Genomic DNA, 25,992 nt, shown 5'->3' with positions numbered 1-25,992 from the left:
ATATTCGAACAATATTTCATTAGCTGTTGGTTTTGGTGGTTCTTCTGGAGTTTCTGTTGTTTCAGTTCCTTCTGTAGGTTCTATTGGAGTTTCTGCATCTCTTGACTTCAATGCTCTTGCTCTCAAAGACCTAAATGTTAGAGCACCAGGTTTTACAAAGGACTTTATAAATGCTTTAATAGTTCCTGGTAAGTTATTGTTAGCATTAAGTAAGTTCCTTATGCTTCCATCATGTACGTCCATAGCACTATGTAAAAAATCTATACTTTTCTTGTAGTCAGCAATAGACTGACTGTGATTTTTTAAAGATTTGTCAATACCTTTAAGCCAATCTTCATGCATGTCTGATACTGAGCCAAGAATATCATTTGCTTCCTTTAGTGTACTTTGTGCTTCTCGTAAAGTATCCAATCCCGTACGTGCATTGTTTGCTATACGTCTTACAGTATCTATTTGACTCCTTGTTTCTTGCATCCAACCAGATAAAGTTTTAATAGTATCCGAACCATTTGAAATGAAGTTCAAAGCATTTTTAACGTCATCTAAAACTTCTTCACCAAGTACTGCCCATATCTTTCCGATTTGGTATTGAAGAACTCCATATGAAGCAGCTGTTAAACCAGTATTTATAAGGTTCCATATCCATGATTTAGCAGTTTTTCCATCCTTTCCATCTTCACCATCCAAACCGTTTTCGCCTTGAGGTCCTTGTATTCCTTGTATTCCTTGTGGTCCTTGAGGTCCAGTGTCACCCTTCTCTCCTTTCAGTTCATCTTTATGTTCGTTATAATATTCTAATGTCATAAGGTGTACATCATTACTGCTACCAGCAACGCCGAGAATTTGTTTCTCATTCATGACTAAATTCTTTAGGCATTTAATGTTGTCGTCAAATCGAAAGTTCTTTAACAATTCAATGAGAACATTTAATACTTTCACTAATGAGGCATCTACTGTAGAATTTATATATTGCACCGTTCCATCATTTATGATGGGAACTTTACTTATTGTAATGAATGGGTCATAAGTGTTAAAAGTATCGAAATCAATGACTTTTTTAGTCTTTCCATCGTCAATGACTAAATCATTGCCTTCAATGGTTAAAGTTGAGTTTTCGTTTACTAGTTCATGTGCTCTTCTTGCTTCATTTGTTTCATACGCATATGCAGCAATAGTCATATTTTAATGAGAATAAAATGTTGTTCTATTTGCAAAGTACAGACCCAAACGAATACGGGACAGTAAAGCTACAAACAAACTTAGGTCTTCAGAATGAAGCGCTTGCTTTCAGAGTTGTTGACTTCAATACTATCGCAACTTTTGTCATAACAGATGAAACAGATTTCATAGAGATTGAAATAGATGACAAAAGAAGTGTTATAACATTTCCTAACAGAGCCGAGTACAGAATAGATAAAATTGCTGGAGTCATAGATACTCTCATAAATGAAGAAACTATTGACAACATAGATGTCGAACTCTCTTCTGAGGGAACATTGAAGTTCAGTTATGCGAAGGAGTTTAAGATAACACGAATGAGTCATAGAGTACAACTTCTTTTGGGTGCATACCATATGACATTTCCTTTGAAAAGTGTTGACAAAACGATTGAGATGAAATCTGTTCCATACGTATGTTATGGTAATTGTTTATACATTGAGTCTAAAATAGCTAATGTCACAGGCATTTCAGGAGTTAATAGTAAAGGTTCAGTAGAATATAAATCCTTCTGTTATGCAGTCAATTCAATGTTCATTCCAAACGTTCCTGTCATAGCAACTCATTTAGGTAAATGGGTTCGCATTAGTCCTCATAATTTGAAAGACATGCAATTCAGACTTGTTGACTTTCAAGGAGAGCCTGTAGAACTGAAGGCACCAGTGCGAATGACTGTTGAAGTTGACTTTTTAGAAAATATTAAATGCAACAGCTTACAAGAGAACTCAGAGCTAAAAATATAAAGTATGAATGTTATGTATTAGGTCATGAACTTTGGTTGTTGCTGTTTGATGAAACAAATGAGTTAGTTATGTCAGTCAAGAGAACAGAAAAATATTGTGTTAGTGAAAACTGCACCAAGTCAATAAGATTAGGTTTGCATTATGAAGATGAGTTCGATACTGTTGAAGAAGTTTTGGACAGATATTACAAATTGCTAACTTGAAATTTTTTGACTGACGGCGCAAAGCGCCAAGACCGAAGGTCCTGACTGCTTTAATTTACTAAAACATATTTCAAGCAAAGTTTATATTCTGTTGAAAGTTTTGTATATTCATTCGAATATTTATACTTAAACTCAACTCCTGTAGTTCCTGGTGTTTCAATGATGCGGATGTTACCTATTTTCATGAATAGTGGAGTTTGACCACAGCATTCGATTTCAGGGTCGAGATAGTCAATGACACATTGTTTCCCTGTTATTCGTGAGATAACATTTTCTAAATCCTCCTTTGTTAGAATTATTTGGTTCTTGCTTATAAGATTTGTCAAAAGCTTCTTATCGTCTTTGAGTAAAATTGTTTGGTATAACTGAAGAAGGTAATGGTCTACGTTATCTGAAGGATTTGTTTGAACATTTGTATAAGGATTGTCGTTGGCTTCTCTTGAAAGAATTTGGTCCAGTGGTGGATACTCTAACTTAACATCTGATGTAGCGTTAGCGTTTGAAGCTGAGTTTAAATTCACCGACTTAAGTTCTGGTTCTTTTTCTTTCAAACACTCTGAACTATAGTTCTTTATGACAATATTGTTTGTCGTTCGTGAGTCAACATTTGATGTTGGTTCAATTGGAACATTAACGGCACCAGCTAAGATGGATTTGCTTCTCATTTCATATAGAATAAAAACCTTTTATATGTATGAAATGAACAATATACTCGACAAGGGTTTGAATGTAAAGCTAACGAATGAAAATATTGTTGAATTCACTGAGACAGGTGCTGTGTATAAAGATGTAGAACTACTGAACAAAAGAGCTAAGGGGAGAAGCAGGAACATGAACAAAGGGTGGAAGCCTATAAAAATTTATGTCAATGATGGCTCAGGAGGTTCAAACATAAAGTATGCAGAAAGTTATAGAGTTTATGCTCTCAAAGGTGAAAAGCCTTCATTTAAGAACAGCTATTCTAACGCATATCCTCAAAAGCTAACGGATGGGGAAGTGGATGATATGAATGACAGCAAAAATATTAACAGAAATGGCGACAGAGATGCATGGAATTTGTTTACCATCAGTCAATTGAAGGTTAAACTTTAAAACAATGTTGGTCGTTCCCATGGAATATTTTTGACTTTAATGGTATTAGTCATGATATGAATCTCAAGGTATGAACGCGGAGAGATGAGAGACTTATATGCTTCCCAAATTTCTTCAAAAGGTAATGTTATACCTGACTGTTTCCAAATGAGTTCAATATCATAGCGTGAGAAACCTTGAAAGATAACGAAGTCAGTTATGAGACGTTTTATGTTTAAAGCTAAAAACCTCCATGTTTGCATAAGTATTGCTACAGTTAAATGGTAATGTCTGACTTTAGTTATGATGTTAGCTAATGGTGAGTCTGGTTTTGACACTAAACCTTTTCCGGCGAAGTCGTCGCAAACGAGCAGAGTGTTTGAAGGATATTTTTTGAAGGGGTATTTTGAAAGTTTTGATAGAATGTAGTTTGTCAGTCGTTTCATATCGTAAACTCCTGAGTACTGACGTAAGTGGTGTTTGTCAATAATTCTTTCCATCTCCTCAGAAGTCTTTTGCATTCCTGACTGTATAAATTCAACGATGGCATAATATTTCCTCTTACGTCGAATGTAACGTTGAAGAAATTCAATGAGTTCACTGTCTGGAACTTTAACGACAGAGGCTTGAACTTTTGACATAAATGTTTTCGCTGTTGAGTCCATAGAGTCTGAAGTTGCTGATATAATGATTTGGTCATAATATGAGTCATTTCCTAAACGTTCTGTTATAAGAATATGACGAATTAAATTAAATGTCTTTCCTGACCCCATCTTTCCACAATAGAAATAAACGCCATTTGAACAGAACTCATAGTCCTTACTGAAAGGAAGAATGAGAGAACTGTTGAGCTTTTCACTGCTTTCATTCATGTCTTCATCTACGTCATGTATTAAATGCTTCATTTTATCTCTATTAAAAATGCAAGTCAGAAATATTCAGAACATAGCACCGAGTCTAACTGACAAGAGTATAAAGATATACTATGAACATGTTATGATGAAACCAACCAAAATTCAAGAAAGTCAGTATACTTATGAATATCCAAGACACTGGGTAGAGTATGTAGGAGGTGAGAAAGCTATTGAAATCAGACAGGTTCGAAGTATTCCAGCAGGAAGAACAATATTATTGAAGAACTTTAATGTTTTGAGATATAATGATGAAACAAAGAAGCAAGATAGTTTCCCTGTTGCTGTGTATGTGAACTTAGATACAGGAGATGACATGAAAGTTTTTAATACAAAGCTTCAAACGGTAGTGAGAGAACAACTGACTGCGGAAGGGCATCCATTACCTTCAGAAGTTACCATAGCATATAATTTTGAAACAAACTCAATAGATTTTAAAGTCGTCTCTGCAAAGAAGTCAGGATTTACATTTAATGAAGCAGATGTATATTCGAATGAAAACTTCAAAGCTATTGCATGGTTAGATAATGACGATTGCTTTAAGAAAATATTTAAATTCAGTGACTCAAAGATGTCAATAGATGACCTTCGTGGAATGTTACCATCGACGTTTACAGTAGAAGGTTCAGCAGGATTGCTTACAAGATTGTCAATTGGTGGTATTTGGTCTCGTGAGAACATTGTTATAAAATCCAGTATAAGTGAATTTGCTGAAGAATCTATATTATGTCTTTCAAACTACATGTATTCGCCGCCGAAGCATTATAGTATAACAAACTTTGTCAGTAAGTTTAACATAAGACTTGTCGAACCTTCTTCAATGAAAGATGTTGTGCTACCTAAAGATGGAAAGGATGGACTCATTATTGAGATGATTTTAATAGCATATTAAATGAGCTTGTTCTTGAAGGTCATTCATGATGAAATAACTGTTGTAGAAGATGTTAGCAATTGTTCAGACATTTTGAAGCGTATAGATGAGATAAGAAAGAAGTTTATGAATGAGAACGTTTATGTTTCATTGACTTTCTCCAGTAACGAGAACTTTTATGAGATAATATTGAAGAGAGATGATTTTAATATGGGGTAAATGGTAGCTTGGGCAGCTTTAGGCGCAATGGGAACAAAAGCATTAGCATTTGGAGCAAAAGCACTTGGAGCTTATGACGCAGTAAATAAAATGAGTGGAGGAAGGGTTTCGAAGACATTAGACGCAAATAAAGGGAAGATTGGAGGCTGGGTTGTAAAGAAGTTAAGATTAAATAAAATAGGGCTCATAAATAAAGCATCCAATTTGGTTGCGACTGAGTCAGAAAATGCTTTAGGAAAGGACGATGAGTTTGCAAAACACGCAAAAGACTTTAATGACCAGATGAAAGGTGAAACAATGCATTTAAATAGATTCGATGGAACTAAAGAAAATGTTTCTTCTCCACCAGTAGTTCTTCCGTATGGTCCCTATGGAATGTATGGAAACCCTTACGAAAGACCATTTGACCCATTGACTGGTGGAAGTAATTGGTATCATTACGGACGAAGAAGAAAGACAGTCAAGTTGGAGACGGACGTGAAGAAAGCAACTAAAAAGAAACCAAGGAAGAGAGTTATAAAGCAATGAATTCAACAGGGTGAAAAAAGAGGTGAGATCTCACCACTTCACCTAAATTTATTTTTGTGCTATGTTTTCATACGCGTGAAGGTAGTGATATCATTAATTTTTAAGTTTATTTTTTATTTTATTTTTATATAAATGACAGAACAAAAGCAACTCATACAAATCGAAAAATATAACAAACATACATTTAAACATTTATTCTTCCTTCCTGAGTATAACATGTTCTTTACACTTCATCCTAGACCAGTAGATTATACATTGACTGTGTATAAAGATTGTCATGGTAGTTTTATAAAAACTTATGATGATGAAGGTAAGTTAACAAGACTATGCATTTCAAAACTTGAGAAACTTTATGACTTCAAGTATGACTACAATAGAGTTAACATTGACGATGAAGATATAGAAGAAAATTTATGAGAACGTTTATTTTTTCATTAGTGAGTTCGTTAGCGAAGTCGTTAGTGAGGTGAAGTGGTTGGCGGCTTTGTAAATATTTAAGGTTAAGTTAGTTTTTGTGTTTGATTTGTAAAATATACGTTAACGGTTTTGTAAAGTGTCAAATTCACATATAATGGGTAAGGAGGCTCGCAGTGCCACCATACCCAACTAACCCATACTAACTTTGAAATACCTTATTCAATTTGTTGTATGGAGCCCGTGATATTCAACACTATGGAGCTCCTCCAGTTTGGTATCCAAGAAGAGATAAAAGCTAGCATGGGCTACTCTCAAAAATGCAGGAAAGAATACTCCACGATCGAATACAAATGTAAGTATCCACAATGTCAAGCTAAATTCAAAGTCCGGATAATAGATCAAGATAAATATGAACTACTAATCCACTCTGACTCTCATGATCATTCTGCACCTCCGAAATCAACAAAAACAATATCCTCATTATTTGTCAGAAATTATCTTAAACATTACTTTGAAAACAATATGAATCATGCTACAGCTCAACTTAAGTGTTTCCAAGACTTAAATATTTCATATACAGACGAAGAGTTACTTTCAATATTTGCACAAGGTCCAGATGCATTACGTAAATTTGCTCAAAGAGCTGAAATTGTTTCCAAACGCTTTAGTTCGGATGAAAAAGTTTCTTTAGCTATCTTTGTCGAATCTGTTCAAGAAAGTTGTCCAGAAGATTTAATTGAATTTATCTCTGAGCCGGGAAAACTAGTTTTTTTATATGCACCTTTCGAAGCGAAGGCCCTTGGTCACCAAATTTCTACGTTTCACATCGATTCAACGTATAAACTTCTAAGGGCTAACATTCCATTATATGCACTCACAGGAAAAACAGAACATACTATTGTTTTTCCTTTTTTGTATTTCTTTATTTCTCCTGACACAAGCGAAAATATTCAATATTGTGTTTGTCGTTATTTTCAATATATTAATAGAGAACCCGAGATGATAAGTATGGACTGCGCCTCACAAATAGCCGAGGCAATTGAGCGAGGTATTCCAAACTGTCATATTCTTTGGTGTGGCGTGCATGTCCTTCGCGCCATATTAAGAAAAGCGGATAAGTTTAAATCACGAGACAATTTTGAAGAATTTTATAATCTAATGAAATTATTAGTATTCGATACTAAAGAAGAATCTCCCGAGGAAGAACAGAACCAAGAAGAAGAAAATCCTAGAGAGGAACCAGCTCAATCTCACTTACTTCAAGCAGAAGAAATTGAAGAAGAGGAACAATATGAAGAAGAATTCATCGAAAATGAATTTCAACCTTCTCAAATCTTTTTACCACGAGAATCTTCTGATGATCCAAACAATTCTGAATTTATTCCAGAAGAAGAAACGTTTGAAACAAGTGAAGAAGTTCCAGAGCACCTCACTCAAGAAGAAGCTGCAGACCTAGATGCAGTTTATGATCGAATTCTTGAAATTCTTTCCACTGAACCGAAAACCCAAAAGTACTTCGATAGGCAATGGAGGCATCATTTAGATCGTTGGAATAAGCGCTATCGCAACGGAGGTGACGCGACTAATAACGTCAGTGAGTCACATTTCAAAGTTCTCAAGCATTCTTATTTCCCAGAGAGAAGGAATATTCGATTAGACGATTTTGTTGTTGAATTATACACAACGGTTGTTCCAGCATTATTGATTAAATTTAAAGTTCAATTAATCAATAGTGATAAAGTTGTTCGTATATTACGAAAAGCTAATGACCATGAACAAATATTGGAAAACAAAAAAGTCGAATGTTTGAAAATGCTTGAAGCAATATATTCAAGTTTGCAACAAGGATCAATAGATTCAAATCTTGTTTATTGTACTTTAAAGGTACTTTTAAAAAAGAAACAATTAATGTAAAAGATTCAAATAATTTTTATTATTATTTTATTAATTTTTTAAAATAAGGTTAATAAAAGTGACACTGGATAGTTTGTCCCACACTCAAATCTCGCAAAAATAACATTGTTTTAACCATATAAATATATATTTTATATATTGTATAGTGATTTTTTAATATTTTTATGAGTAAAATCGAGAGTGAGGAAATGTGGACTACAAAAAACGATAGAAATGAATAGTTTACATGGGAATTCAATACTTACAAGTATTCAATGTCACTTTTGTGCTCGAGATTTTGACTCTAGTATAGTCTCAAAATTTGGGGTCCGGACAAAGAAAATATTGTGAATAAAAATTTTTGATGAATAGGTTTAAAATAGTATTCTAATTAATAATAACTAAAATAAAAATTGAATTAAAAACGATAATGTCAAATTAGATGATTTATTAATATCTGATGATTTTGAGTTCGTTTTCACATTAGAAATGGGAAGAGAAAATATTCTGCGTAGAAATAAATGCAAATTATCATGAAATTTCGAAGAATTGCATCTTGTAAAGATTTTTAATGGAAAATCAGCAAGGTAATCACCATTATATCACGTAACTTATAATATTCTTCTTTTTTGATTACATTATAATTTTTAAACGGCAATTCCATGATGCAGTTCTTTTTATGGTAATGACCGTGCAATTCTACCAAAAAGTGTTATCGTCTGCTGTAAAATACTTATCCCAGGTCTGCCAATTCTAAATTTCAGATTTTTAGACACATTTCCCTTGCAATCTCTAATTTATCATAGGCAAAACAAACAAAATTAGAAAGCCAATCGATTCCTGTCCAAAGGAAAGCCATTTACCAGTTAATCATTAACTATTATACTCGAAATGAAGATCAGAAAAATCTCTTTCCCTTCAAAAGAGCAAAAGCTATACAGAAAATGTTCATTTATTGTATAGCATTACTATTTTAATAAAAATCTTTTATCTTTGCTTTTAAGGTTAAAAATAATCGTCGCGTTAAAATCTTAGGTCCATTTCAATTCAATATTTGAAAGCCCATTTGTAAAGCATTCAAAATTGAATGGGATGAACCCGAGATTATAATAGTACTATAAGAATCTTTAGAAAAATAATGGAAATTGAGCTTATACTATAATATAGTCATATATAAGAGGAAATAAATATAACAGTTGTGAAAATATGTGGTTTTAAAACAAATTTAAAAATCTCTCGTATATAACTTTGTTGACTTCTCAGATTTATGTGTAAAATAGAAATATGCTTTCTATGGATTCTATATGTCGTTGGCAAACCTGGACTTTTTGATTTTTAAGCTCATCTAAAAACCTTGCCGTCCTCTGCGAGAAAAACCCATAATTCCTCTCGCTGGGGACGGCAAATTTTTAGATGAGCTTGAAAATCTTTTTCCACTTGTTATGATAATATGAATTAATCTTACTCTCAATATGGGTTGAAAAATCTTTTTCCACTTGTTATACTTTTAAGTTGTGATAATATAGTTATGATAATATGAATTAATTTTACTCTCAATATCAATAGTTTTTAGAGTATATATATGTTATGAGTTATCTAGATGTTTCAGATCTTTGGATATTACTTCATGAACAATTATTTTTCCCTGGAGGAGAATGTAACAGAGAATTCATTTCAATAGCTAAAATAAATGGATTGGAATAGTTACATAATAAAATTACTTTAAATAATATAACATTTATTTTAGTAGTAGGATAGGATGGGTTGTGTGACTTTTTTTGTAAACGTAAGAATTCATACAATATCGAGCGATTTTGTATCATTTTAAAATTAAAGTTATTTTTAAAATAATTTATTTTTTTATTCTTACATAAATGACCCAACAAGTAAAACCAGATAAAATAGATTATCGAATTTTAGAGGATGGTGTTCCTGTTTATATTCAAAGATTTAAAGGGAAGCAATATTATAGAATTGTTAATCCTGAATACATAAAACATTTATTTAAAAAGGAAGACTGTGAATTATTAAACGTTAGTGAATATGAAACCAATAAATCAAAATTGAAATATAAATATATTGGAAGTGATGAAAGATGCAAAGATAAAGATAAAGTTTATTCAGTTTCATATAATGAATGGAAAACCAATAAGATAAGAAAACATTTAGGAGATTATGGTAAAAGTTCCGAATTCTTCAAATCTAGTATGTACGAGAGAGTAAAAGAAATTAGAAATAATTATTTTCATGAATGAAAGATTCACTACCATAATGAAATAAAAAAAATAAACTTTAAAAATTCATGTCTCAGAATCAACATAGAACTTTAAGAAACTAATGATTATTTGAATTTATGAAATCAATTATCTGATTTACTCTTTCTTCAATCTCTTCTATTCTTTTTGTTAAATCATCTATTTTCATTAATGAGGTGATTCTTGATTGAGGAATAGATTTCAAACTAACCACCCCCTTTATTTTTGAAATTTTGAATCCATCAACTTTAAACATTTTATTCAATTTACATGTTGTCAATTCTTCAAATAATTTTTTATTATTAGCATAATAGTCATTAAATTCTTCAACAGATGAAAAAATTTTTGTTTCAGTAATTGGTTTAACAACGATTATTTTTTGTTGAACATTTCCACTTTCATTTATTTCTTCCTTCTCTGTTTCATTTATTTTTAAAATTGGTTTCATTTATCATTAAATAAAAATTAGAATATAAGTGATGAAATATATTTTTTAATTAATATTATATCAGAAATGGCTGCAGGATTCTTTAAGAAACTGTGGGATGGAATTAAGAAAGCTGCAGGTTGGGTTCATAAAAATATTATTAAACCTGTAGCAAACTTTTTGGCACCAGTAGCGAAAACGGCGGGAACTATCATAGGTGGAGTATTAGGTACTAAAGCAGGTAATCCGGCGATGGGAGCACAAGCAGGTAACGCAGTTGGTGGAATTGCTGAAGGAATACTTAATAAAATAGGAGGTAGATAGTGGAAAAATAAATAAATATTATTTTTATCTTAGTATCGGTTGTAGTCTTTGATAAACTTTTTCTCCTTTATTTAAAATTTCTCTTATTGGGGCAGCTTTTGGCGTTATTGATTCAGCAACGTCACTAATTGCTTCTTTATTCTTAAATATCCAATTTGCTCCTTTTTTCATTGTTTCCCAAACTTTATGCGCTCCTCTTTTTACTCTATCCCACAGTTTCTTAAATATACCTGCAGCCATAGTTGATTATTTCATTAAAATTAAAAATTCATTTTCATCTTTTAATTTTGATTTTTTATTTATTAATAAATGACGACTAACTATTTGGTGCCAAACACTAAACCGATTAATGGAAATGTGTTTCATTCATTCGAAAAGATAAATGAAATATTCGCAAAGAATGACGGTAGAAGATATTATAGAGAACTTGAAAGTTCATGCTATGACTCTGATGCTCCATATTTTGATGATAAACAAACTCATTTAAGAATTACAAATCCGGCTCATGATGTGAACCAATTAGGTGACACATATATTAAACGCAAAGTTAAAGCAACTCTAGTTTCAAATAAAGCTTTCACATGTGATGCCGCTTTTAAATGCATGCGTTTATTCGTTGGTTACAAATCATCAAATCAAAGCTTTAAACAATTAGAAGTAGAAACTGAAAGAGGTGATGCCGGTTATCTTCAGATGGATTGCGCCCGTGAATCTTTCGCATTTGCAACATATAAACCAAAATCAGAAAGGAAAGTTAAAAAGTTTGTTCATTCGTTATATAATAATGTTCAAAAATATGATAACTCAGTATGTGGTAAATATATTGACCCTTCAGAAGTTTTCAAGAAAGCAAATGAAGAAGTTGATATCACTTTTGATATGATTATTCCGGTAAATGATTTGTTAGCATTTCAGGCGTTCGATGATTATCCTAAATCATTTGGTGAAATCATTCTTAAATATTATGTTTTCAGGGATACTTTAGTATTTTGTCAGGTTGACCCGTTAAGAGTTGCTGATTTACAAAATTACGTTTATGAAAAGATAACTGATGAAAATTATGAAAAGATTATGAATCATGTTTATAAATATGATCGCAAATTCCAACAAATCGGACTTCCTGCCAAATTAATTACAAGCTTAGCCGCTACATCTGCTGACGCAACAGTTGATGACGTTATTATTTCATGCACAAAGATGGAAGTTTTAGAGGATAAATGCATTACACCAGGATACGGTTTAATTGAAGAATCAGTTAAAGCAATACCACGTTTATTCAGTAAGGAAGATCCATTCATGATTCCAGCTCAACATATTGACGTTCGTTCACTAAATGGAGGTTGCATCACTCCTGAAGGTATTAGCTCAGATTTCTCATACGCTCTTCATAATGTTACAGATGTTGTGTTAACATTTCCGAAGAATGCAATGCAAAGAACAGTTTTAGAAAATCCAATGCTTCGAGGTCTTCAGGTCACTATAGATTCCAGAAACTTCCCCGATCAAGCGATGACCACAGTGGGTGACATATTCTTTACACGTATGCTTCAAGCTTCTGATTTAGATGGAGTGAATGAATGCACGAAGAATACGAGGACTCATTAACTAGACCACTGAATGATGATAATGGCACGCCATTAGCTAGAACATGGAAAGACCAAACTTCATTCTTATGCACTATTCCAGTTCAACGTGATGGAGCGGGTATATTCTTTGATGGATTAGAAACTTTCAACTCACAAGTTACAGTACAAGTGAAAGCTTATCCAATCATTCAGGGTGAAATGACACTTACTGTTCAAAGGTGACAAATCCTCCTCAGGTTTGGTTTACTAGACTACGTATTGGACATGGACACCGACCGAAGGTTGTTTGAAAATATCATCCAACAGGTACACCACAGTATAGAAGTTCATATGATGAAATATTGATGAATAGAAATGTTTAAAATTATAAATTTATTTTTGATTAAATGAATTTAAATTCATCCACTCCTTATGAAGAATTAGCAGGAGTATATAATACATTACGTAGAATGATATGATTAATGAAATTGAGTGATAATAGAAATGCTCTATCTAAGGAAAAATTAATGAAAATTCCATATTCTGAATGTTACTTAAATTCAATCACTGCGCAATTGGTAAACAAAATAAAGGTAAAACATTAACGATATTAAAACAAATTATCATTATTGCTAACACTTCCCCCTATTCACATGTGTTAATTTATATCAACCGTTCAGGTTCACCTTCAGATGATACATTTGAATCTTTAAAGCATTTAATCAAAATTCCAATTATTTATTTATCACAAGAAGAAGCAGAAGATTATTTAAAAAACTTTTAATGTATAAAGAATTATATAATACAATCAAGAAGCAAGGATTAGAGGATAAAATTATTGATAAACAACGGATGAATTATTTGAAACACTTTCTATTTCAAATTTTGATAGAGAATTTTTGCATTCACTCATTTTTCTAGATGATGCAGTGAAATCAAAACTAATAACAAATGAGAAATCATATTTTAATCAGTTATTAACTCAATGTCGACACATTCAGTGTTCATTCTTCTATGCTGTTCAATACTTCAAAGCATTAAGCACAAACATTAAATCAAACCTGTCCACCCTTTTCATTTTCAGTGGGTTTAGTCGTCAACAGTTGAACGTTATGCTTTATCAAGTGAATTTACCAATGAGCATTAATGAACTTTACACACAATATCAACAATTAGGAACATGGAAAAATATATAGTTGATTTAAATAAAGGTTCCATTAAATTTGATTAACTTTTTATAATTAATTTTTATTTTTTATTTATAATTAAACATGACAGAAATTGCAAATCTTCTACAGGTTCCATTAAAACAAGGACAAACAAAAAGGGTCATATAATAGAACTATGAAAGTTCCAGACGGAATGAAAGAATTAGTCCACATTGTTGCCGGTCTTCAAAAAGGATGTTAAACAAATGAGAAACGTTTTAACATTACCAGAAGCTCAAGCATATGCCAAACGTCATGGACCAAATTGGGAAGCACACGAAGCAGACATTACGGGTCCAAATGGAAAACCGATGGTATAAATGAAGTTTTCGTTACTGATGGTCAAGGTAATATTAAAGTCATAAATGGGTATAAATTAACATGACGGATTATCCTAAACGTAAAGCATATAATGAACGTTATCCTATGCAATTTGATGAAAATGGAAAAGCTGTTAAACAATACATTGGAGAAGGTGAAAATGGTCCAATTAATTCATACCGTCATAATCCATATTCTTATTTCAATGAAGAATTAAATGCTATTCAAGAGGGACCGGATGGATTACCACGATATTCTAACCAGTTTGATGGTCAATATGCAATATTAGACCTGAAATTCCAGCTAAGAAATTCTTTAAAGTTGCTTTATTCGATCCAGTGTTCAATGAACAGAAAGAAGCAATGAAAGCAGAATTTAAACCAATTCAAGTGGCAAGAATTTCTTCATCTTCACTTTCAGAAGCGTTCAAGGAATTGATAAAGAAACCACTTTATTCTCAACAAGGTTATAACTTTGATTTAATTAAAGAAAGTGATAGACGTAAATTAGAAAAATCAGATGGTTTTAAGAATGCATGTAATGAAATGATTAAAGATATTGTAAATGATAAAATAAGACTGGAAGAAACTCAAAGCAATATCAATAACATAATTGGTGCAGTTACAAAGAAAGTATAAGCAAACAATGATGAACCTTGGGATATTACCGTAACAACTAAATAAAACTTTAAATATATTTTTCTTTTTTTTTATTCGATTATAAATGAGAAGACGTTTCACTAGTCAAAAGAACACAAACGCAAAAGCAGAGATTACGGTTGGTTATAACGTAAATGATGATAAATCACGAATTATTCAAAATGTTAAAGTTAATGTTAGCCCTGAATTAACAAGGTCAGCAACTCAACCAAATTTATTAACTCGTGACTTACCGAAGAATGAGGAGAATGAAGAAAACCATGAGAATGGAGACTCAATCATTTTATCTGAACCCGGTAAAGAACCTGTTGAAATTCCCACTTATCCAACATACCCCCCACCTCTTTCATCAAACATCGAGAACCCATATAAAATAGACATTAATTCTGAATTAATGAAAATTTACCGTGATATAATAATTAATAATTATGATTCAATAATAAATTTAATTGACCAATCTGGTTTAATTATTTTACCTTATGAATCATTAATTCACATTATCGCCATTCTTTGTGATGTTCAAGATTCAGACGTTAAGATTCAATTTTTCATAGATGATGAGGTTTTCATGCTGCGGAACAGTTGCAAAAATAAATCCTATAAAGGATATTAGCACAATTAAGATATCAAAGAATGGAACAACAACTGAACTTCATTTAACTTATAATAACATATACAATAAAATAGTTGATGAATATAAAATATCACTTGAAAAATTCTTTGTTAAGGCTATTTAATATTCAAGCATTAACATTATCGAATAATAATCCTTTGAATCATAATCGATAATAATTGACCTTTCACCAGTTTCTATCGTTTGTTTTATTTCTTTTTGTTCCCACTATCTGGATCGGTCATTGTAATTGTTTTTGTTATAGTATCAGCTTTATCTTTAACTTCAATCTTTTTTCCATCAGGATATTTAAACCAAAATTCCAAAAATTCGATATTGTCAATCTGTTCATATTTTAATCTATCAATTACATTTTTAATACCATCTGAAAATCTTATGAAATGGTCATTATATGGGTTTGATTGAACTAAATTTGAATGAAGTGAAATATAACCTGTTGATGAATATGACACTGACTCATATTTTCTGAAAAACACTAAAATTTATAACATGAATGAATTTCTTATTCGTTGAATTTATGAATTCTTGAGGTAATCTTATTCTAGTTTTATTTATCACTGGAAAATAACGCTTTACCATATTTTTAATCGTAATAAAAATGTCAATTATCAATATTATTTCGAATAATAACTGTGAATTAAATTTAACAGTTAGCGGAATTTATAATGTTACTCTCGTTTCTGTGAGTGGTAAATTTAATCCCATTCTTTTAGACCCTTCAGATTATATATCATTTATTAAAGATGACCATGAAAAAACGTATGATATGTATATAAATAATGTGATAGCGAAATGGGATATTAACACGATTTTAAGTTATTTAAATGAATCATTTATCGTATGGTATGAAGAAAATTTTAAATCAAAACCCGATAAACTTTTTGAACTTGATGAAATAAATAACCTTATTAAATTTCCGCTGAAAATTAAATTTTGTACTCCTCATCTTCGTTCATTGTTGGGGATATTAAATTTTGAAAAAGATGTTGGGGATGTTTTGTATTCTGACACTGGTTCCAATTTCATTTTAATCAAATGTGATAAAGTTAATACCCCAATGAGATTTTCACATCAAACATTAGACCCTAACTCTTACCCATCAATACAAAACATTTTATCCATCAACTTAAACACATTTTCTTTATCATATCCGTTTCAATTATCCGGGAATTCATTTATTCTTCATTCAAAAGATTTATCAAATATTAAATTTAGAATAACTGACCTATTTGATTGTGATTTAGAATTCATGAATGAAATATTATGGCAATTTCAAATAGAAAAAATAGGTGATGAGATAACAGATTAAATATTTATTTTTAAATCATAATAAATGATTAAACAACAGCAACCACAACAACTTAAGGCACAAAGCACCCAGGTCCCTCAGACCATTACATACGCCATATATGCATATAATTCAAAGACGGCAGAACAAACGCAAAGGTTGAAATATGGAGATTTGGAGATAGTATTGAAAAATGACCATTTCGAATTCGTTTGCAAAGGTGGTGCGGTGATATCAAATATAAAAGAAATTTTATTTATGAATTCAAAAATTAAAGGTATAACGGATGATATAACATCAATTCCACCAGAAGAACAGAGATATTACGCATTAAATGCATTTCCTAAAGTTTTGAAGATTGGAAGATTTAATTTAAATGAGGAATTCATAGAAGGTTTCCTAAATGACATAATGAAGAAAGCAGATAAGGAATATGTGGCTAGTGAGTTAAATAAGAAGGCAAATTTGGTTTACGTTGATGAAAAAGATAAAGAAATTAAAGAAAGGGTTGAATGGTATCATGAATGGACATTGGAGACTTTTAAAGTTAAAGCTGATACAGGATGGGTTTCAGGATGTTTAGACCTTAAAGCGGATAAAACTTATGTTAACGATGAGTTAGAGAAGAAAGCGGATAAGGAATATGTGGCTAGTGAATTAAATAAGAAGGCAAATTTGGTTTACGTTGATGAAAAAGATAAAGAAATTAAAGAAAGGGTTGAATGGTATCATGAATGGACATTGGAGACTTTTAAAGTTAAAGCTGATACAGGATGGGTTTCAGGATGTTTAGACCTTAAAGCGGATAAAACTTATGTTAACGATGAGTTAGAGAAGAAAGCGGATAAGGAATATGTTAACGATGAGTTAGAGAAGAAGGTGGATAAAACATATGTTAACGAAATATACCAAAGTTTGATAGGAACAACAAAAAATATTGAAACTATTGTTAGGGATGTTTCTGTCTATGAAGAAAACAAATATTTTAGATGGGAGTTTGTACACTCCTTAAAAAATGGTATACGGTATAAACTCATTCCGAAAAATAACAATGAAATGTATGTAGGCTATATAAAGAATAATGGTACACAAGTTAAAGTTCCATTAGACAACAACTGCTACTTAAACTTATATGGAGACGAACAAAAGAAATATTTAAGAGTTTATGAAATGGCAGATATGACGTTGGCTGACCCAGCTCCAGCACCATATTATTATGACTATGGAGATGACGACAGAACACCACATGTAGATGAACAAAAGCTAACATTATATTTAGATTATTATAGATATAAAAGATATAATGCAATAGAAAAAACGAGAATAGTATATTATTATACAGATGACAGAAATAAATATTATAGTCAAGATTTTACCTACCCTGAAAACATAAGATTATATTATAAAAAATATTCTGACACAAACCAGAAGAAACCTGAAATAGTTACACTATATTTTAAGTTCAAAAGAGACAATCCTATAATATCTCATATGTTTGATTTAATGAACCCAGTAGGTTCTATTTATACATCTATGGATGCAAGAGGTCCTCAAGTAATGTTTGGTGTTGGTGCATGGGAACAAATAGTTGACAGGTTTTTGTATTGTGCAAACTCTTCAAAGGAAACAGGGGGAAGTAAACGATTTCAGGTGAAAATTTACCTGCACACAGTCACTACATAGATTTAAGTACATCTCAAGCAGGTTGGCATAAGCATAGATATTGGGATTGGTCAGGAATGAAAAGGTAAAGGATATGATGTTAAAGACGACGTTAAGTTTGCCATAAATTGTTACTGGAGTGACACTCAGGGAGAAGGAAACCATACACATTTCGTTTCAGGATATACACAAACAACGGGACAAAGTAAAGATTACATGCCACCATTTATGACTGTATTCGCATGGTATAGAGTTCAATGAATGTGCTTGACCCAAAGGTCTGGGCTTACCGAATGAACTAAATATATTTTATGTTTGTAATTAATTAGGTAATGAAGTAATGGATGAACTGCAGAAAAGAAGTTAAAAGCTTGGGGTCGTTTTGTACAAAAATATTGTGAGTAAATGATTTAGGTTATTCAATAATTAATTATTTTTGAAGAACTGAAGGTGTCACCAGGTCACCATGTGTCACCAGGTCATTTAACTTCTCTGAAAAAATGTGACAACATGACATTTTGACAACATCACAGGAGGAAGGCAGTTATGACTTATTTTTGAAGAACTGAAGGTGTCACCAGGTCACCATGTGTCACCAGGTCATTTAACTTCTCTGAAAAAATGTGACAACATGACATTTTGACAACATTTACGAAAATTTGATGCAGCCCAAAAATAAAGTTAGTTTTAAAATTATTTTTATTTTTTTATTCCTATATAAATGACAGCAACAAACAACAACAGCAACTTTATCATTTCTGATGAACAAGTTATTGATTCATTAGCTGAGGAATTAGTTGTGGCAGAAACTAAAACCCTCAACGAAAGAATTGGTGAAAACAAGATTGATTTACATAACTACCTCAAACATGATGGAGGAAGAGGAAGGAAAACTGGTATGGCTTTATTAGTAAATAAAATTTCAAATTTAACGATTATAGATATTGATATCAATAAATCGTACAATGATGAACTTAAAGAAACAGTTAGAAAAGATATTTTATCAAAACTTTCGGATAAAGATGTTATCGTTAAAACCGCTTCAGGAGGTCTTCACATTTATTGCAACACTAATTTCTTCTATGCAGTTTCGAAACAGAATGATTAAATGTTATTCCTGCAATGATTATGATATTGACATAATGACTTCTATGGATGATTCAAAGCGTTCATTAGTAGTTATGGTGATTCAAGAGTTCGCAAGAATGCATCAGAACCAATCAATACATACTCATTCATTCTGGAAGTTATGATTCAACATTAACCAGAACAGTAAACGATATATTAAATGATTTGAATATTAAGGTAAGAGTTGAACAGAAGAACGAAGAAATAAAGAATATCATGAATGAAAACAAAGATGTAAACATTGACGATAAACTTGCCCAGAGCATAGTTGATGGCATCTGTGATTTTGAAGTACATAATGATGGTGGAAACATGAATTTAGAAAAAGAAATAACATTATTCACACTGTTTCAAGCTATTAATTCATTACCGGATCATTTAATTAATGAAGCATACGATAACGTTTATAACTTCTGCAGTTTAACAGAAAATGCTAAAAGTAATTTTTGAAAAAGCACGTAGTAGATATGCACATTTAATGACTTCTCCATTTGTTTTAGTGAAGATTCTAAAACTTTATCAAAAGGAATATTATGATGAATACGTTTTGCCTTATTACGTAAGCCAAAAATAACATTTGATATCAAACTTGATGGACTCGTTTTTGATAACAGATATTAGACGCAAGGCTGAAAATCATCAGTATAAAAACAGTTCTGAAGTAATGAGGATTTATCACGTGTAATTCGTTTTGTAGATTGTGGAAACAAATATTTCATTCAGAAAGATTACAACATACACGACAAAATGAATCAAATATCATTCGTTCTTCAATCAAACATGAAAGAGTCACTCAAAATGATTAAATTATTTAAAGAAGAAGGTAAAACCATAACAGCATGGGATGTACTACTAAAATCAATTGTCTTCATTAACCGTTAAGGGTGTTTGCTTTAAATCTGATTCCCCAGATGTTTTCTCAACGTTTCAGGGTTATAAATACAACATTCTCGAAAAGCCTGATTACTCAAAAATTGAGATGTTTATGAATTTCATTAAAGAAAGCCATTTGTGATAATAACGATGAAGTGTATAAATACCTTCTCGGCTGGATTGCATCAATGATTCAACATCCTGGAATCAAGAATGAAACAGCAATTATTTTGAAAGGACTTCAGGGAACAGGTAAAAACAGATTTACAGATATTATTTCTGAACTTCTCGCTGGTTATTCATGTAAAAACATTACTGAAATAAGTGAGCTAACGGGTAATTTCAACTCAGTAGTTGAAAATAAAATGTTTCTTGTACTTAATGAACTCAAGAATGTAGGTGAAGACAGACTCGCAAACTTCAACGCTTTGAAATCAATTATTACGGATAATGAGATTAGAATTAATGAAAAGAATCAACCCAGAAGAACAGCACAGAACGTTGCAAACTTCATTTTCGTAACTAATAACGTCTACCCCGTCAAAATTGAAGTTGGAGACAGAAGATACGTAGTTTTAAGAGTAAATGGTAAATTTAAGGGTCAATTTGATTACTTCAAGAATTTAATGGATTCATGCACAAAGGAATTTTATGATAACCTTTTAACATATTTTATCAATTACGACCTTTCATCATTTAATGTACGAATCATACCGATGACTGAAGCCAAACAAGATTTAATAGAATTATCAACAAATCCTTTAGATGAATGGATAAATACACATTATGATGAATTGTGTGCAGGTATGACGTGTAAAAATGCTCTATTCTGCAAACCATCAGACATGAAAGACAAGAATTTCCAAATGAGCATTAAGGATAAATGTGATAGGAAACAGGTAAGAATAGATGGTAAACAAACATGGTGTTATGTTTTGAAAGAAGAAATGAAAGGATTATATAAACAGGTTGAACCAAACGATAACGAGGATTCATTTACTGACGATGAAATACCTGTAAATGAAGCTTTATAAAGTATGATTGGAATTTATTTTTGCCTTCCTCTTTTCGTACCTGTGTTGTCAAAATGTCATGTTGTCTCATTTTTTAAAAGAAGTTAAATAACCCGGTGACATGGTGACCTGGTGACACCTTCAGTTCTTCAAAAATAATTCATAACTACCTTCCTCCTGTGTTGTTGTCAAAATGTCATGTTGTCTCATTTTTTAAAAGAAGTTAAATGACCTGGTGACACATGGTGACCTGGTGACACCTTCAGTTCTTCAAAAATAAGTCATAACTACCTTCCTCCTGTGTTGTCAAAATGTCATGAGTTAAATTACCTGGTGACCTGGTGACACCTTCAGTTCTTCAAAAATAAGTCATAACTGCCTTCCGCCTGTGTTGTCAAAATGTCATGTTGTCACAAACTTTAGAACGGCATAATTTAAATTTTTATTTTTATCATAAATGGATACCCCACAAGCTCAAAATTTACCACGAATCATAACAAGGGAGGAAACGATAAAAATGATGCGAGAACTTGCTAAAAATAACAAACCACTAAAACTGAGAAAATGTGGTTATGCAGTAATGATGGAAAGAGAGACGTTGTCGAAGAGGAATAAAAATTAAATTTGGATTGAGTTTAAAAATTCATCTTTATTAAATTCATATCTTCCAATCAATTTATTTATTCTATTAAATTTTTTTATTTTTGCTTCACTCAGTTTAAGGATTGAACGGTAAGTTTCTAACTTTTCAATTATTTCCTTCTTCTTAGTCATGTGATTTTATCCCAAGCATATGGGGATTCTAAATTTTTGTCCCTATCGTTATCCCAATTGAATTTTTTTTTGGAATTTAAAAATTTTTTTCTCCATGTAAACTTAAATTTTAATTTTTACCACTAAAATGCAATATTTCAACAAATTAATGAGTAATAATATTTTAATTTATAATAAATATTATAAATCTCCTCAATTTAATGTAATTATTGTATTAATTTTTGTTGAAAATATAAAATCTTCAAGTAAATGATGTGAATTTAATATTTTAGAATGTTGTTTAATTGTACTATATTATGCATGTAAAATTTTGTTACAATACATTTTATATGGGATCCCCATTGCCCAATTGAGAGAAAATTGAGAGGTGGGATTGGGCTAGCCCAATTCAAAATATCCCAGGTGGAAATAAAAAAATTAACAATTCAACATAAAAAAGCATCTTAAATAATAATGATAAAAAGAAATTTTGTATGAATTTCAATCAAATTTGTTTTTATTCAACTTAAGAAATCACTTCATTAATGAAAGAAGTCGGGTTCACAACATATCCCGATCTTGAAACGAAACAACATGTTTTTTTGATGCCCTAAACGGGGGGGTCGCCAGCAAAAAAAAAGATGTCAAAATTTATCCCAAAAATTTAAAAAAAATCGAAGAAAGTGCATCCCAGGGATTATAAAATTTAAGTTTTCACATCTCTATTCTTCTCTTTATCGTTTTCAGTTCCATTAGTTTTATGGGCATCAACCCCACCACATTGCGGCTTCTTTTTGTAATAGCATATTTTTGATTTAATTCTATTTAGTTTCTTTTTATATTCATCGTCTGGACTCTTGACTGCTTTGTTGTCACTCATTTCTTACGAAATAAAAAAAATTAAATATTATTTAAATATAATGGAGTAATAAAATAAATCGGAATTTCTATTAATTTATTGTCAACTTCAACTAATGCATTGCCGTTAATATATCTAACAAATTCAGCTATTGTGTCAAATCTTCGTCTTCTTTTTGTCATTGATTTATTAGTTTTTCCATAATCGAGATGAATTAAAACTTTATTTCCTTGTTTAAAATTCATGAGCCCCGAATTAATTTGTTCATGTTTAACATCATTCAACCTTTCCATTTGCTTTCTAATATATTCCCATTCTTTTGAAATATCATTTTTCATTTCCACTGGTTTCATGTTTATTGTTCTATGCCATGTATTATTATAATAATATACTAACTGTTGTATGATGGAGTCATGATTTCCATCCCAGTATATCTGACCGTTAACCCCTAACGCATCTCTAAGAGTTCTCATTACTGCATCAACTATTTTATTATGAAACGTATATGGAGAGGATGAAAAGAAAAAATTAATTTGTGGGAAATAATGAGTCATAGCTGCCTGAAATCCTTTATCACCATCACCCCTGATATTATCTACTCTTTCATGATCTAGTAAGTATTGAATAGCTCTTCTTGTTTCCTGTTCTGTTTTCCCTTTCACTGGAATGCAATATAAATATCTAGTGTTAATGTTAATGGCAAATAAATAAGTAACGTTTCCTTTTGAATATTCCAGATGATCGATTTCGTATGAATATGGATATGGTGCAAATGAAGGGCGACTAAATTTTTCCTTTAACGGTTGAATTTTCGGGTCAATTGGTTTATTTAATATCTTGAAATCCTTTTTAAAATCTTTTTGCTTCTTTAATGTTTGAAATGGATATAATAAAGTGAATGATGAAGGATTAACTGAAGGAGGAGGTACTGTCGTTAGAGGTTTTGGTGTTGCAAGTGGTTTAATTTTATCTGCTTTGATTTTGGAATTCAATCCTCCCTTCATTAATTCTGGATGTATTTTATTCATTTGTTTTAAATATGCTGTATATAAAGGTTTGATATACTTTCCCGCTTCGAGTTTATGTTGAAGGATGAATTCCAAAAGTTGATCTTCATTTAAAAGTCGGGCTGAATATGGTTTAACTAATGAATCATAAATTAAAGCTTGTGCATCATTTATGGTCTGAAGGACCTGGGTGTTTTGTTCCTTTTGTTTTTGCGGCTCAGGATTATATAATTTATATAATTCATCAATATCTTCTTCTGTTAATACTTTATTTTTGAAATCTTTCAACTGTTTAAGCTGTGATTTAGTTTTTCCCTTTGAATATTCATTATTTTTAATTTTGTCTTTAATTTCAGAAATTATTTTATTATGATATTTCAAAATTTCATTTTTATAATATGGATAATAATATTCCATATCATCACCCGTTATATTATTATTATATTTTTGGAGATATGCTTTTAAATCATAATAATTAAGAAAATTTTGATTAAATACTAAATCATCAATTAAATTTTTTAAATCTGTGTTATCCATTTATATAAAAATAAAATCAATGTTTTAAGGGTGCCCACCTCTTTGAATCATAGTATCAAAACCATCATTAACGGTTCCTTTTGTCTTTTCTGTGGTATTTTATTAAATAAATGGCATACAACATCCATTTTCACAACATACAGCCTTAGTGTGTGCTCCTGTTAATGCAGTCTTACCAATTGTTAAGCGAGTCATTGACCCATTTTTAAGTTGTAAATTAATATTCTGACCATCAAATATCAATTTATCATTTATTATATCCAAATAATTTTTAGGTGTTAATTGTTTATTTTGTCGTAAACTAACACCTTTCATTTTTTGTGCAATCTTTTTAAAATCACTTCCATCAATTGAACCGTTGAATGATTATATAACACTTGGGCATAAAGCAACCATGTTATCACCTTGTTTCTCAATTGCTAAACCCAATAATTTTTTCTCATGTGCTTTTTCTTCAGCTTTATTCTTTAATTTAGGTTTAAATTTCTCATCAAAACAGAAGAAATCAAATGGTGCGAATTTGAAAATGTTTTTATCATAAAATTGTTTATCAGTAACAATTGCTTGAAATGCTTGAGTGTTAGGAAGATTTGGGTCGCCAGCGATTGCCCAATAAGATGAATCAGTATCACCTTCAATGAAATGAAAACGATTAACATTCAAGCATTTATACATAAAATCATAAATGAAAACCAAATACCAGTATTTTGCGTTATCTAAAGTGAAGAATGCCTCTTGTAAACATGTATCACATCGATAAAATCGATCTTTAAGCATCACTTGATATGTATCCTCACCTATTTCTCTTATGTTTTTAAACTTATTTGACATACATGCAACGCGTGACTTCTGTGCATTCATTATTTTAGTCTTTGCGTAATTTTGTGTATTCATTGCATCGTAACCATATGATCCATTAAGCGAAATCTTGCAAAATAAACTTTTTCCTTTATTTCCTTCTAATTCAGCCTTTTGTCTTTCGTTCATAAATTCATTCGCAAATTCATTAAAACAAGTGTTTTTAGTAAATGTTAAAATTGATTGAATGTCATCAATGATAAAATGAAATCTGTCTATTAGATACCAAAGATAATAAGAAGAAAATGGTTGATATTGGTTGTGTGTTGATGCTAACTGAGTTAATTTCCTCTGTTTCTGGTCAACTGGTAGATTGTTTGATTTCATGTAATTATACATAAAACTGCCAATTGTTTTTTCATCTGTGATAATATCTAAGTTTCTTATTATCGGTAAAAAGTTTATGTAATCATTAATGTATTTTTCATCAATGTGACCCTTTACTTCAGCCACGAATAAAGTATTTTTCTTCTTAATTATTCCCAGTGCTTTTGCTTTCTTTGTTGCTGTATCACAAATGATAACACCATTCAATCTTCCCGGCATA

The 25,992-nt window shown here is 31.1% G+C and overlaps 10 protein-coding genes and 2 pseudogenes across 12 annotated transcripts, besides 4 other annotated features; 7 read left to right on the top strand and 5 right to left on the bottom strand.

Moving 5' to 3' along the window:
• Positions 1–6,370: part of a mobile genetic element that runs on past the window's edge.
• Positions 289–858, bottom strand: TVAGG3_0156920 (organellar and viral DNA polymerase type B; the record flags this gene model as incomplete). Its single annotated transcript, XM_051224824.1, has 1 exon — positions 289–858. A coding segment is annotated over one exon (570 nt), but the record flags the coding sequence as incomplete, so codon positions are not given.
• On the bottom strand, positions 2,215–2,829 carry TVAGG3_0156910 (uncharacterized protein; the record flags this gene model as incomplete). The annotated part of the gene is made up of 1 exon (XM_051224823.1): positions 2,215–2,829. The coding sequence occupies one exon, from the start codon at positions 2,827–2,829 to the stop codon at positions 2,215–2,217; it is 615 nt and encodes a 204-aa protein (XP_051109809.1).
• Positions 3,485–4,107, bottom strand: TVAGG3_0156900 (protein of unknown function, DUF4106 family; the record flags this gene model as incomplete). The annotated part of the gene is made up of 1 exon (XM_051224822.1): positions 3,485–4,107. A coding segment is annotated over one exon (623 nt), but the record flags the coding sequence as incomplete, so codon positions are not given.
• TVAGG3_0156890 (protein of unknown function, DUF4107 family) lies at positions 5,327–5,764 on the top strand (the record flags this gene model as incomplete). The annotated part of the gene is made up of 1 exon (XM_001293496.1): positions 5,327–5,764. One exon carries the CDS (start codon positions 5,327–5,329, stop codon positions 5,762–5,764), a length of 438 nt encoding a protein of 145 aa, XP_001293497.1.
• Positions 5,765–6,370: a terminal%2Cinverted (terminal inverted repeat of Maverick-1C transposon ID:TVAGG3_0156880).
• Positions 6,371–6,382: 12 nt separating this feature from the next.
• Positions 6,383–8,181: a mobile genetic element.
• TVAGG3_0156870 (MULE transposase domain-containing protein) lies at positions 6,704–7,779 on the top strand (the record flags this gene model as incomplete). Its single annotated transcript, XM_001293497.2, has 1 exon — positions 6,704–7,779. A coding segment is annotated over one exon (1,076 nt), but the record flags the coding sequence as incomplete, so codon positions are not given.
• Positions 8,182–10,843: 2,662 nt separating the features above from the next.
• On the top strand, positions 10,844–11,080 carry TVAGG3_0156850 (N-acetylmuramoyl-l-alanine amidase family; the record flags this gene model as incomplete). Its single annotated transcript, XM_001295343.1, has 1 exon — positions 10,844–11,080. The coding sequence occupies one exon, from the start codon at positions 10,844–10,846 to the stop codon at positions 11,078–11,080; it is 237 nt and encodes a 78-aa protein (XP_001295344.1).
• Positions 11,081–11,389: 309 nt separating this feature from the next.
• TVAGG3_0156840 (uncharacterized protein) lies at positions 11,390–12,120 on the top strand (the record flags this gene model as incomplete). The annotated part of the gene is made up of 1 exon (XM_051224821.1): positions 11,390–12,120. A coding segment is annotated over one exon (731 nt), but the record flags the coding sequence as incomplete, so codon positions are not given.
• Positions 12,121–13,178: 1,058 nt separating this feature from the next.
• Positions 13,179–25,992: part of a mobile genetic element that runs on past the window's edge.
• TVAGG3_0156830 lies at positions 14,898–15,570 on the top strand (annotated as a pseudogene). Its single transcript has one exon. A coding segment is annotated over exon 1 (673 nt).
• Positions 16,801–18,215, top strand: TVAGG3_0156820 (phage tail repeat-like family; the record flags this gene model as incomplete). Its single annotated transcript, XM_051224820.1, has 1 exon — positions 16,801–18,215. A coding segment is annotated over one exon (1,415 nt), but the record flags the coding sequence as incomplete, so codon positions are not given.
• TVAGG3_0156810 (uncharacterized protein) lies at positions 21,045–21,452 on the top strand (the record flags this gene model as incomplete). Its single annotated transcript, XM_051224819.1, has 1 exon — positions 21,045–21,452. One exon carries the CDS (start codon positions 21,045–21,047, stop codon positions 21,450–21,452), a length of 408 nt encoding a protein of 135 aa, XP_051109805.1.
• TVAGG3_0156800 (uncharacterized protein) lies at positions 23,085–23,516 on the bottom strand (the record flags this gene model as incomplete). The annotated part of the gene is made up of 1 exon (XM_051224818.1): positions 23,085–23,516. One exon carries the CDS (start codon positions 23,514–23,516, stop codon positions 23,085–23,087), a length of 432 nt encoding a protein of 143 aa, XP_051109804.1.
• On the bottom strand, positions 24,866–25,991 carry TVAGG3_0156790 (annotated as a pseudogene). Its single transcript has one exon. A coding segment is annotated over exon 1 (1,126 nt).

This window comes from Trichomonas vaginalis, chromosome IV (assembly GCF_026262505.1).
Source record: "Trichomonas vaginalis G3 chromosome IV, whole genome shotgun sequence".
Classification (NCBI taxonomy): Eukaryota; Parabasalia; order Trichomonadida; family Trichomonadidae; genus Trichomonas; species Trichomonas vaginalis.
Note: the sequence above shows the minus strand (reverse complement) of the source record. Positions and strands in the feature narration are given on the sequence as shown.